At 36.2% G+C, this 12,790-nt stretch overlaps 1 protein-coding gene and 1 long non-coding RNA gene across 2 annotated transcripts; one reads left to right on the top strand and one right to left on the bottom strand.

Moving 5' to 3' along the window:
- Nucleotides 1–13: 13 nt before the first annotated feature.
- On the bottom strand, nucleotides 14–12,697 carry LOC140665133 (uncharacterized). Its single transcript, XR_012046552.1, has 3 exons — nucleotides 12,515–12,697; nucleotides 11,413–11,525; nucleotides 14–10,573 (listed from the first exon to the last, which is right to left on the bottom strand). It is a non-coding gene; the product is annotated as an uncharacterized lncRNA (long non-coding RNA).
- Nucleotides 4,458–11,873, top strand: LOC140665131 (protein lethal(2)essential for life). The gene is made up of 3 exons (XM_072890887.1): nucleotides 4,458–4,706; nucleotides 10,077–10,298; nucleotides 11,610–11,873. The coding sequence occupies exons 1-3, from the start codon at nucleotides 4,458–4,460 to the stop codon at nucleotides 11,721–11,723; spliced, it is 585 nt and encodes a 194-aa protein (XP_072746988.1). The 3' UTR covers nucleotides 11,724–11,873.
- Nucleotides 12,698–12,790: the final 93 nt, after the last annotated feature.

Here is a 12,790-nt window from a genome sequence, read left to right as displayed (position 1 = left end):
TTACACACTAATGTATGTCGGATTCCACTTTATTGTTTCTCTCTTAGCCAAAAAATGGTATCCTATTTCTATAGGACGCTGCATAAATATAAAATTAAATAAAACCAGATATAAAGTAAGCATAAGCCGTATCAACATGGAATTTCGCGCAATTTTGTCAATGAACCATATATAATTTCGGTTATTTTTTTGTAAATTACAAATTTTCATTTAATGTTAATACAGAAAATAGACATTCGCTCTTTTAATAATCTAATAAGACTGTTTTGACATAATGTTTTGTATCTAAAAATAATAATTTTGTTACTGGTACAAACCGAGGAGAATCGATATAACATCAATAGCCCATCGAGTTACAAGCATCGGCTTAACGGATGATCACTATCCTATATATGTCGCATTCATCATAAAGATTCTTATGTATGCTGATATATTATACATACACATATGCTTTACATCTTAATATATTCCTTACAGGGACACGCACGGATAATCATGGTCGTTTTATCCAGTATCAATATTTAATTTTTACCCCTAGACGAAGAGACAATCAGAGTATCGAGTCATTTTTAAAGTTTTTATCTGAAGTCTGACACGTATAAACATGGAACATTTTACAATATCTCGGAATAAAGATAGAGAGATGAGAGAATCTCTTAAGATATAAGATTTCTGTTTGAAATTATCGATTAATTATTATTGTTCGTTGGATGTGGTATCGAGTGACAAATAGTATCGCACGGTAAATAGTACCGAGCTGTATGTAAGTGTAGATAAAGTAATAACTTAATTACGAGCTTATCATTACTAGTATAATGCCACATAATATGATTCGTCCGAAGAGCTAAGGATTACGCTTAAAATTAGATTACTCGCGTTTCCTCCCGATACACTTGCCACAAGTGCTTCGTTAGATCTATATGAATTTGCGCTTCGCTTTTAGATGTCTCTCGATCGAAATAACTTTTCTGAAACTCAAAATTTGCCATCAATATATCTGCTTTAAAATCTGAAATTCTTTCGCTTTTGTGATCAGTGAGATATTTCGATTACTCAGCTGGGATATATCGTGGAGATATTTTTGATTGCGTGACTTAAATGTGAATGCATATTTTTAGACAAAACGTGGATCAGAAGCTATTTTTTGCATTCAAGATTGTTTCAGTAGCACTTGCCGCTAGTAGATGGAATTCTTTATATTCTTAATATCATTATATCTAAGTATATTACTCTTAATATTAATAGTAATACATATACGTAAGTTTTACATTTTTTTTTTGGCGACGTGCACGTCATTTTTTATGATTTTATGGTTGACTTTACGCCTCTTCCCTATAGGGAAAAATTTATCAATCAAACTTACATAATCCGCGTAGCAATCCGCGTCTCTAAATCGCCGTCTCTAGTGATTGTAATTCATTGTTCATTGTTCGGATTTATATCGCGAAGCGATGCATGTGAAATTCATCTATTTTTCGTGCGGACGAAATGTACTCGCGCAATTATCGACCAAAATGAATTAAACCTGAAGAATTCAAAGGTGCTGACGGCTCGACGAGATCTACACGAGAATCTACGTCGCTAATTATCGCGCAAAGCTAACATCGGCGTTAACCGTACAACTTTCCTCATACACACACATATATATATATATATATATATATATATATATATATATATTAAACGAGAAAGAAGCAAATCGAAGGATATGTATCTTAAGAAACAAAAATGCGTATAATCCAATATCCTAAAATAACACGCTTTGGGACGTAGTCCATATTTGAAGAATGTGCTTTTACCACTCTCCGTGTTTTCTAAAATTCTGGTAACTTTTGTCAATCTAAATATTTGCTCATGAGGTCAAAGTGTTTCTCATCTATGCTCGGATCGGCATTTTATATTCGCGATAATTAAAAAATTATCTCCAACATTTACTACGATTTATCAATAAGCCATTCTTTAAACTAATCGTTACGACTGATCGAAAATTTTTATCTCAATCGATTTCTCTATTTCCTGTGATTGCTCAAAAAAATAAGTTTGGAGTGAAAATTTTCAGAAAAACAATTTTTGTTTCGTTTGGTGATGCAACGTTAGGTCTTTAATTTGCTACAGAGGATGCAACATCTTGTTTCGACGACAGGTTTATGCGTTCTAATTCTTTCTTCGCTTTTCCGGACTATTTTTAAAATACGGCTGTCTAAAATTGATAAGTGGTATCGTCCACTATTACGCCATCTCGCAATCGCAATAACTCAGAAGAGGCAGCAAATTCGATGTCACGGAAGTAGAAAGGTTCGACGTATAACATATCGATGATGTACATCATACATCGTCGATTCGTATCGTCAGGCCTTTCAGTTTAGATTAATAAGACGCAATGCCTCGTAACGATCGCGAGAAGACGAATCAATGCAGGGAATGTGATAAAGATCGAGGTATATAATCGTTCCAAAACAGCGATGATACAAAGTGGCTCGAGTTAATCATGGCTACAAATATGAGCGAGTCAGTTTTGATAGCCAAAATTCTGTAGCGCTCGTAAGAAGTATTCTTGGGTGTATTTTTGGAGAAGATAGTCAGTGAACGTCACGTGACATTGTAAGAGCACGCCTCCGCATCGCGGTGGCGTCGAGACGCCGACCGACGTCGGTTATTTAAGATAGATCCGCGATTTGCACCGAATCAGAGAGAAGACGGACTCCGGAATTGTCTGGTGACCTTCCAGTTGACCGATCGCCTCTTCACGTTCCACGTAAAGTACGATAGTACTGTTCTCGTTACGTTTCTTTTTTTTTTTTCCTCTTTCTTCGCGAGTGTGTGTACCACTGGATTTCTCTCGTTATCTCGCCGCGTCCTCACTAGCCCTAATAGCTTTTGTAAGAGTTAGTCTAACCGCTTAGCGTACAACTTACGGTAATCTTAGAATTACTTAAAAGTTACGTTATTCGTCTACGTCTCCATTTTTTTGTTTCGTCTTTTAGATCAGGTTGTGAGCTTATTGGTACGTTTTGTGCGAAATAATCTTAAGCTAACGGTCCTTATGTCTTCACCTGTGAAAATCTCCCCCCGTCGAGCTACCATCGCGAACGGACGTCAAGGATACGTATCCTTAGTCGAAGGAGAAAGAAAGGGTGATACCGTGAAGATTTTTAGCGCGAGTCACGTGATCTTTAATTCTCTATTTTATTGTATTTGGTGATCGTAAATCGCGTGTTTGAATGCGTGTTTGATGCTTAGCAACGTTTTGGGGCGTGTGATTTTAAACTAGTACCTGCGCTGTCTGATTAATCGTCATCGTTGTTCCATCATCATAGTTGGTCGATACTTAAATCCCGATAATCTAATGTCTCGAGATTTCGCTTAATCTCTCTATACGTAATCTTACGCGAACGGACTAGCTTTGCTGTTTCGAGCTCTCGCTGCTTTGTGACTTACGACTATAATCTAAACGTTATTGAATTTTTTGTATTTTTCGAGTCTTTGTCGTGTGAACAGAGAAACCGGTTTCTATGCGATCTACTAATAATCTCCCTTCTGTTTAGATGTTGCTTTTAATTCTGTCAATTCTATTGCCACGTGAGAGAAGTCGATTATTCCGAGGTATTAAGTATCATCTGCAGTGCTGTATTGCATTAAAAGATCCGTTTGTAGATTTATCTATCGCCCGCGAAAGGCAAGAATTTAAATGAGAGTAAAGAACTTCCCGTACGTGTAACGTTTAACGAAGGGAGCTTAAGTCGTTTAATGTCGAGTTTTTACATACAGCACGTATCGGCTAACGCGTTCTTACGTTCCCCTAAAACTATCACTTAACCAAGTAGTCTATTTAATTATAGTATTTCAATGCGGTCGAGAAAACGAGACTCTCTTATTGTGACCTTTACTTATAAATGCGTAGGGTAACTATTCGCCAACGACCTTATATTCGTCCATTCCGGAATGGATGACGCGGATTTCGATAAGTCTTTTTTTTTTATAAGTCGAGGTGTACTTCGGCCGTTGTGTAATTAAGGATTGTGTAATTAACCTTTTTTTACGCTAAAATCGTGTGCCTGTCTATGTGCTTATACATCAATAGTGTTCCAAGTGAGTCCGAGAGATTAATTTTACACTTAACGTTAGTTCCTAGAAACATCATCCGATGAATTATATACGAGCGCTAATGATTTATCGCCTTTGTGCAGTCTAGCTTAATACTTAACATCTATACGTAAAATTAACGTACATAATATATATATATATATATATATATATATATATATATATATATATATGCTGTAGTTGTGACTTAATTGCCAATCTTATTCTGAATTACTTCATTCACGCTTACTTTTCGCCCGGGACGCTAATAGTTTACTTTTTCATATCTCCATAAAAATGTATATTTCTTTTTGTTTTTTTACGTTCGAGCAGAGCACCGACCGGTCATTATTGATTGTTCGATTGGTTCGCAGATGTCGATTGTACCGCTAGTTTTCCGCGATTGGTGGGACGACATCGATCGTCCCGTCTCACGACTCTTGGATCAACACTTCGGCACCGGCCTCAGCCGAGATGACCTGATTTCTAATTTTACTGGTCTTGGTTTAAATCGCCCTTTACGCTCGATTTTAGGAAACACATACTATCGACCGTGGAAGAACGTGACGCGTCAGAACTCGACCGGATCTAGCACGATCCAGCTGGATAATGATAATTTTCAGGTTGGTATTTATTAGGACAATTTTGCGTAGAGAAATAAAATAAAATATCGCGATTAGATCGGAAGTAAAGTTGCATACTGCTTTTTTGTGAATCTCTATGAGCATAATAGGATTTTTGATACTCTAGCTTTTTTCTGTCTTCGTCATAATGAATCAGTGAAATAATAAAACGCCTGAAGTGTCTATTTTTAATTTTTAATCTATTCGTTGAAATTTCAATTAATTTTATTAATATTTTACTAAAATTTCACTCGACTGAGAAAAAAATGTTGTGTCCATATATCTTATTAATATCTTAATCTCGTATGATTATACATTTATTTTTGTCTTAATAAGTCTATTCAAAACGATGTTGTCAGACTATTTTTGTTCGCTTGATGTGTGAATTAGTATTTTTTCAACTTTATGTTTATTATATGTTTCTGTTTACTAATTATTATCAGAAATTTCAGTTTATTTATTGCTTCGCAGTATTTTTATAGAATCAACATGGAAACTTTTAGATTAATTTATCAGAAAATGTTTTTCTCTTTTCATTGTTCATCCTGTGCTCGTGCATATTACGTGACGTTACTTGTGAAACAATTTTTTTTTGTTATCTACATCACCAAACGATTTTTTATTTCGTTTTTACATTCGTAATAAATCACAAAAATGATCTAAAATGAAAAGATTTTCTTTGTAAAAGTAGTTTTGCTTTTGCTGGTATTTTAATTGCTACAATTATAATTTGTCATTTTGGTTTCCGTCATTGTTGTTGGAATGCACATTTATTTATATGATGTTTAATCTAGTTGCGCTCAAGTCTTGCGATCAGGTTGGCTTATTGAACTCGGAATAACATTTTTTTGCTAAAATTAATTCAATTTGCAAAAGATGCCTCATGAATTTTGTCCTGTATGTCAATTCAAAGTGCTAATAATTGAATTTGATCGAATCTTCAATTTACGATATTATTTTCTCAGGAAAGTGTTAAAAGCTTACTTAATAATACATTACAGGGCGGAAGTACTGCTGCAATGGTCCAATTCCATCTTTTGCAAAATCCTGCAGAAATTGGCAGAATTTTGCAAAAGAAAGGAATTGGCCAGAAATTATTTAGAATAATAAGAAGTTCAAAGATTTAATATATCTTTCTTATTCAATAATCGACACAATAATAATAATCGATAACGCAAGTTATCGATAGTAAAACAATTATCACTCTTAGGCCATTTTTAATTCGAGGCTCTCACCGCTAATTTCGCTGCGAGAATATCATTCTAAATATTTACTTATAATTTTGGAAGCCGTTTTTGCGTAGATTTGCGATTTCTAAAAGCAATCTCTTATAATGTAATTTCAAAATGCGTCAGACGGAAAACTCTCTATTTTCTTGTCAAATGTGCGTTCGCTCGTTCGATTTGGTTTCAGAGTGCAGCAAGCAAACGTAAACAAGAAGCAACGCGCGTTAAAATTATCATGAATGTCCCGAACGCGAGTGAGTCAGTATATTATTTTTAAACGTGTTTTAGAGCGTATTTTTATTCGTTATGAGTAAGATTTATGAGCAGAACCGCGTACGGCTATCGCGCAACTTTCCTCGACTATGGAAAATTACGCGATAGCCGTCGCGATTCTACACGACTGTTCAGAAGTGCGATTGACGAATCGGAGAAAAATTCACGAGAATCGATTCGCGATTCGGGATGATATGCACGCGATTAATATCTAACAATTAACACGCGCTGCGGATATACCGATTATCTTACGCTGCAGTTATTCTAAACACACAGTAGATAAGTCAAGAATCTCAAGAATCTCAAGAATCAATCAATCCTCTGTTGTCGCGTTCGTGAATATCGTGAGTTGTTTAGATTGCCAGTACCTTTCTAAAAAAAAAAAAAAAAAAAAATAAATAAATAAATGAAAATGTCACGAGGATTCTATTTAATTATTTTTAAATCTTTGATTATGTCCTCGTGATTTCAAACTGGATAAAACGCCCGCGAAATCGTTACTTTACGATCCTCTAGATCACTTAGCTATCCACCTTAGATTAGACTGTCACTTAGTAACTCGACAGTAATATCGATTGTTAATTTACAACTGTGCTCACAAGTAGTCGCCTAATTAGTTTTGTCTATTTTGAATTCATGAATGTGCGTATACTAGAAGTACGCTTCATTTACCGAAAGTGTCGTGACACGTCTATAAATTTATGAATTCGCAAAAGAGAGAATTATCAATCTGTCATAAATGTTATTTATCTTATTTCGGAAGTTCGATGACACATTAACGAGCGATATAACCGGTTTATTGTTTTTGTGACAACTTAATCACGGCCTGAAGCGACGATCACTTTCTTTTTTTTTTCTATGTGATTATCTATATCAATACAAAATATGTAACTCGCCTAACTCATTAATTCGCACGTCGTCGGTTTACCAAATTACATTTATATATCGAGATTTTATTATGAATATAACATCGGACAGTTCTAAATTCATGAATTCAAGATTTTACTCTGATCCAATGCGTTATAATTACATTTGCCTTCTGTTGAGGAAGTTCGATGATGCAACAGCGAGCGAAATGTAATTAATTTACGCGGTTATAACTTAGGCTGAGACACGACTTAAACTGACGATCTCTTTAGTGGTTCTTTTTGGTATTTATAATTCGAGTGCGGTTTGTATAGGACGCAAAATGAATTTTGTATCGAATACAAAGAACCTCGAGCGTGATATTCTACAAAAAAAATACAATATATGATAAGTGTATACTTTTCTTGTTATCCTTTCTATCGAAAAAACGTAGTAGCGGCGAATCGTAGTTAGATTTCGAAATCTAGAAAAGTCGCTGGAGCCAACTGACAAGAGATGACGGGAATAAATGACAAAAGGGAATGACGAAGAAGCGCATTCGTAAGAGGGAGAGTAAAGGAGGAAGGAAAGGGAGGGGATAAATGGTTAAGGGATGGGGAGAGGGATGGGTTAACAAAAAAAATCAAAACGTCGCGAATAAAAGTTCTATCTAATAAGGCTCGAATGCTATTTTCAAAGGGGTCGACAAATCGGCCGCGCGGCCATTAAAAAATAAAGAAGGAAATCCAAATACGAGAGAACCGAACGTAAGAGACGAAAGAAACTCAACGCCCGTTAGAAATGTTAAAGGAACGAACGAAAAATCCGGAACACCAGAAGGCCCAAAAAGCTCTGATGACTGCATCTGTTGCAGCTGCCGCTGTCTTTATCACTATGCACGCACATTACATGTAATCATGCGTACGATGCGAAGTCGATCGCAGCGGCAGCGCGGTAATTTTGACAGGATGGTGACACGAGTGTTCAATCGGGACTATTTTCGCTCGGAGTAGGATAAGTGGATATATTTTTCAATACCTCCCTCTTGACGAGAGAGGGTATACCAAAAATCGGATCGGAGAGACGACTTTTCCTTTTTACCGGATAAGCTGTTTTTTGTCTATTTTTTTTTTTTCTTTCTTCGAGAGACGCCGTTATCTTCGTTCACCGAAATGTTTTACGAAAGGTACGCGTATCAAAAGAGGATGATCGCGCTGCGCGATCTCCGGTCAGTCACGCTAGTTTCAAAATCTTTATGAAATCACAGTTTTACCACCACAGTTCTCGTTTTACTTCCACTTCTTTAATCTTTTTTAAAATTTCTGTTTTTATTTTATTTTATTTTTTTTTTGTTATTTTCGCTCTTTCTGCGATATTTTTTCCTCGCACGATCGCGGGTACAGTTTGCCTGCCGCAACTCTGAATTTTCAATCCCGTTGTTTTACTTTCTATATTCTTGGTTCAAAGTCGCACGCGAGAAATCGCGCGCAGCAGCCACGGAATAAAATATGCAACCGAAAGAGTGGATTGTTATCTTTATATATTATCGTGTCGCACTTAGTCAGTCTTGTTTAATGAAAGAACCGAGGCACGTGGCGTCGTCCTGACGAGTCAACGCGCCCCCCCTTTCGAAGGGGGCGCCGCTCACACGCGAACGAACCTCAGACCTCGATCCTTCTGGCTATAATCTCTATACAAAAATAAATGCTTTTTTTGAATATCCTCAACAAGATAGAATCGTACAAAATTTGAAAACTTTTTTGTCCTTTTCTTTTTTTTTCCTCTTACACGGAATCCTTTTTCTTTTTTACTTCTTTATTTGTACAAAATATGTCGCTCTGCGCGCAGCACTCGAGTCGACCGGTTTACGGATTGATTATTCCGTATTTTAACTTCTTTTTTCTCTTCTCTTCTATTCTTTTTTTGGTACTATTTTCGAAATGCACAGCCAATCATCCTCCACTAACTTACTTCGCGGTCGCGCTCACCGAGTTCCAGGATCACACAGGATCACCCGGAGACTCGGCTCGCCTATTTTACTACTGTCGGTCGTTGAAGCTTCCTTGTTCTCTATGCCAGAGTGTTACTTATCAGATGTATTTAAAAAAAAATTTTTTAATTTGCAATTTTTCTCATTCCCATCAAAGAGCGAACCGCCGGCCGCGAAAAGGATCGGCCACCGCGGTCGCGACCGATCGCTCCCGGCACGACCGTGCGGCACTCGCGATAAGTACACAGAATCACCTACTTGTATGTGTGTATGCTCGTTTTTTTGGATCGTTAAAAAAAAAAGGAACAATCTCACACAAGTAGGTGCGCCTGACAACTACATCTTCCCGATTTTACTTTTGTACCAGTTAACGCGCTTTAACGCGCGATGATCTAAAAAAAAAAAAAAAAGACGCAGCGGGATTACATATGAAACAGTCGTGAAAAATCGAAAAATTAAAGATAAAAAATGCCTTTTACGATACGCTTATTTGACGGTCGAGACGGATCTAGAACGTTGGCCGAATTGTTTTTTTCATTTCTCGTCGCAGAAACTCCAACAACCGGACCTGATCGGCGGCCTAATCGGCCCCGGCGACTTTCTATTTCCAGCGGGAAATGTGGAAGAACGAATGCAAATTAAACGAGACGCTGATCCAAATAGTTTGCCGAAACGATTGTGCGCGAAGTAGTTTTGTGTCTTAATACGATTTATAGTGTTTTAATACGATTTATATGCGCTATGATGTTCGAGATCCTCTTCCGAAGAATTTGATTCAAAGGAAAAACACAAAAAAATAAATGCTAATTTATGAGACAAATTAAATTGATCTTATTGCTCAAAATTCGACCATAATTCTCGAAGTAAGCATTCAACGGAATGATACTTAACTTGCGCTCTACGGATGCATGGTCGGAACGATGATGTACGCTTTGCTCTCAGAAGAATGCGAAATTTCTGTCGTTGATGACGCTCTTGGAAAGAGGATCCTGAATAAAGTTAATAATTTCTGGGGCCACGCTCTCTGATCCGCAGGTGATACTGGACGTGCAACAATTCTCACCGGACGAGATCACGGTGAAGACGGTTGACAACTATGTTATTGTCGAGGCCAAGCACGAGGAGAGGCAAGACGAGCACGGCTACATCAGCAGGCACTTCATACGCAGATACGTCCTGCCACCATCTCACGATCTCGTCAATGTCACCTCGACCCTCTCCTCGGATGGTGTACTAACTGTCACGGCGCCCAAAAAGGTACGCTCGACCGAGCTGAGACCCACGTTAACATCCGCCCTGCTCTCTTATTCGCAGGCTCGACCGCGAACAAATAAAGCCGTTTTCTTTCTTTCTCTCACTAGCCCCTTCTCTCGCTCTGTCTCCCTCTCTCGTTTTTGTTATAGTTGATGCGGCTAACGTTACATGTTTGAATTTTTTGCTTTTTGATTCCAACGTTCCCAATGCTGTGCCTCAGTACTAGAGGAGGCAGATGATGCCGACGGTTTTGGATCAAACTACGAGTCTGCTCTAAACTACAAAACAGAACATGTCTCGTTAACGTACGAAATTTAGCACGCAATGCCTGCGTGGAAAAGACACATTTTATTAGATCAGTGTGCGTCGATTTTAAGGGAAATTATGTTTTGAAATTCGACGATATTATATGTATATATATATATATACAAAAACGAACGACAAACTGTCGCAAAAGAACGATAAAGATATATTAAATAGCGTTTTTATCTGGATACTTAAGTCTCTTACTTACAATTAGTATTCTTATATTTATGTAAAACTAATTGCTTTTATATATAAATATTTAAACTCGAATATCAAATTCTATTAAAATCGATGACACTTATTATTAGTCGAGTGTGTTCAGAAATACTTTCATAATATTTTTATAATCTTTTCTTACCCTATTTTAAATACCATCAAAATTTGAAGTGAGATTTGATTTCAAGTAAAAATCTTTTTAATTATCCTGCATCAAAGTTTTGATTCTAAATAATATATATACTTATAATTTTTTTTAAATTTAATAATGTATAATATTCAAAACTAATATGTAATTTTATAATTTTAATATTTTTTGTAATGTCTCTAATGTATAAAAAGTTAGCTTTATGTTATCATAAAAGATCTTTTTTTTTTTTCTATAGGTACTATCGATGTAAGAATAGTTCATAGCCGTGCTTATTATAATATACGAACTATCGTTATACTATGCGCTTGTTAAACTATGGCTCGCATTGATTTAATCATATTTTTAACTTCTAGTTCATTCATACATATTTGTACTTCTAGTACATAATCTTATTATAACTTAATGAATTATATATTATATTGTGCCTAGACTTTATACGCTTACCTATATCTCGAAGTTCTCTTCTCATATTTGTTTAAAGTGTGAAGGTATTTCAAACTCTAATTCACGCCTGTCTTCGCGTACGGATTGTTCAAGCACCGACCCCGTAGGGTGCACTAAAAAACAAACACATAGCTCTCATAATTTGCTTATTTTAATTTCTAATGATATTTGTTACGCGTTTTTTTTTTTTTTTTCAGAACGTAGCACCAGCTGGTACGGAAAGACTCATCAGTGTTATTCAAACGGGAGTACCAGCTGCCAAACCGGTTTCCGTCGAAACAACAACTACAACTACCACTAGCACCGATTAAATAATGTATTGTCTGAAATTCTCATTCCCGTATTCATTCTATTCATTTACTTTCTCATTTTTCATCACTGATGTAACGAAACAATTTTGTGATATAAAAATGATATAACCGTACCATAATTTTAACATAAAAATGTTTCTAATACAGAAATATAATTTCTAGCACGTTATAAAATAATATTTTGTTGTCATATATGAAATATATAATTGCCCAATATTATTTTGTTGCAATGTTTATTAGAAATATTCGACTTAATACGATTATTAATTAAAGTTGACTTTAACTTGAATTTAATTGATTCTTTTTCCCATGTTTCTTCCCAAATCTCATAATTTAAGATAAGATACCATAGTTAAAGACATAAATAGTATAGCCTTCTAAAAAATAGACAGTAAAATCACAATTATATTTAAGACATTATTAAAAACAAGTCTAATACTAGATAACATATATATAGATATATAAATATATGTATATAAATAGAATATACATGTATAAAAATAGAATTAAAAGATTGTATTAATGATTAATTAAAATGTAGAAATATCAAAATATATTAAATGTTATATACTACTTTTTCAATACTTGAAATAGTTACACGGCAAATAAATCATCTTTAATGCATCTCCTTTAAATTTCCATCACAAAATGGCCAAGGTCAAGCGTGACGTCATCGTCACTAAGTTACAATAGAAGCGTCTAAATTTGCTCCTACTAGATAGGTCAAAATAAATAGCGTTTTTTCTCGCAAATGAAAAGAAAAAAAAAAGGAAAAGCCAAGGGATACCTACGGTAAACTGTCGCGCTCCGCACCTGGTGCCCGCTCGCCTACATTTTCCCGTGCCGGCGGTCTCGATGAAATAAGAAGCCCAAGTGTGTTACACTGATGGTGAAGGGTGAAGGGGGTCTTCGGGTGTTCGCTGCTTCCGAACTGAACCAGGGTTTGTTTACGAATGCGCCGAGGCGGGCCGGCCGGTTGCCTTATATAGCCGCGCGCGCTGTCAGTGCCGCGTCCGCATCGCAGCGCCGTGGAAGCTTCGAGAGCCCCGCGGTCACCGCCGCCACGC

The sequence above is a fragment of the Anoplolepis gracilipes genome, chromosome 4 (genome assembly GCF_047496725.1).
Source record: "Anoplolepis gracilipes chromosome 4, ASM4749672v1, whole genome shotgun sequence".
NCBI lineage: Eukaryota > Metazoa > Arthropoda > Insecta > Hymenoptera > Formicidae > Anoplolepis > Anoplolepis gracilipes.
Note: the sequence above shows the minus strand (reverse complement) of the source record. Positions and strands in the feature narration are given on the sequence as shown.

Coding starts and splice junctions, on each gene's coding strand:
- LOC140665131 (XM_072890887.1), top strand. CDS start 4,458: ATGTCGATTGTACCGCTAGTTTTCCGCGATTGGTGGGACGACATCGAT. Junction 4,707..10,076: donor TGGATAATGATAATTTTCAG/GTTGGTATTTAT, acceptor TCTGATCCGCAG/GTGATACTGGACGTGCAACA. Junction 10,299..11,609: donor CTGTCACGGCGCCCAAAAAG/GTACGCTCGACC, acceptor TTTTTTTTTCAG/AACGTAGCACCAGCTGGTAC.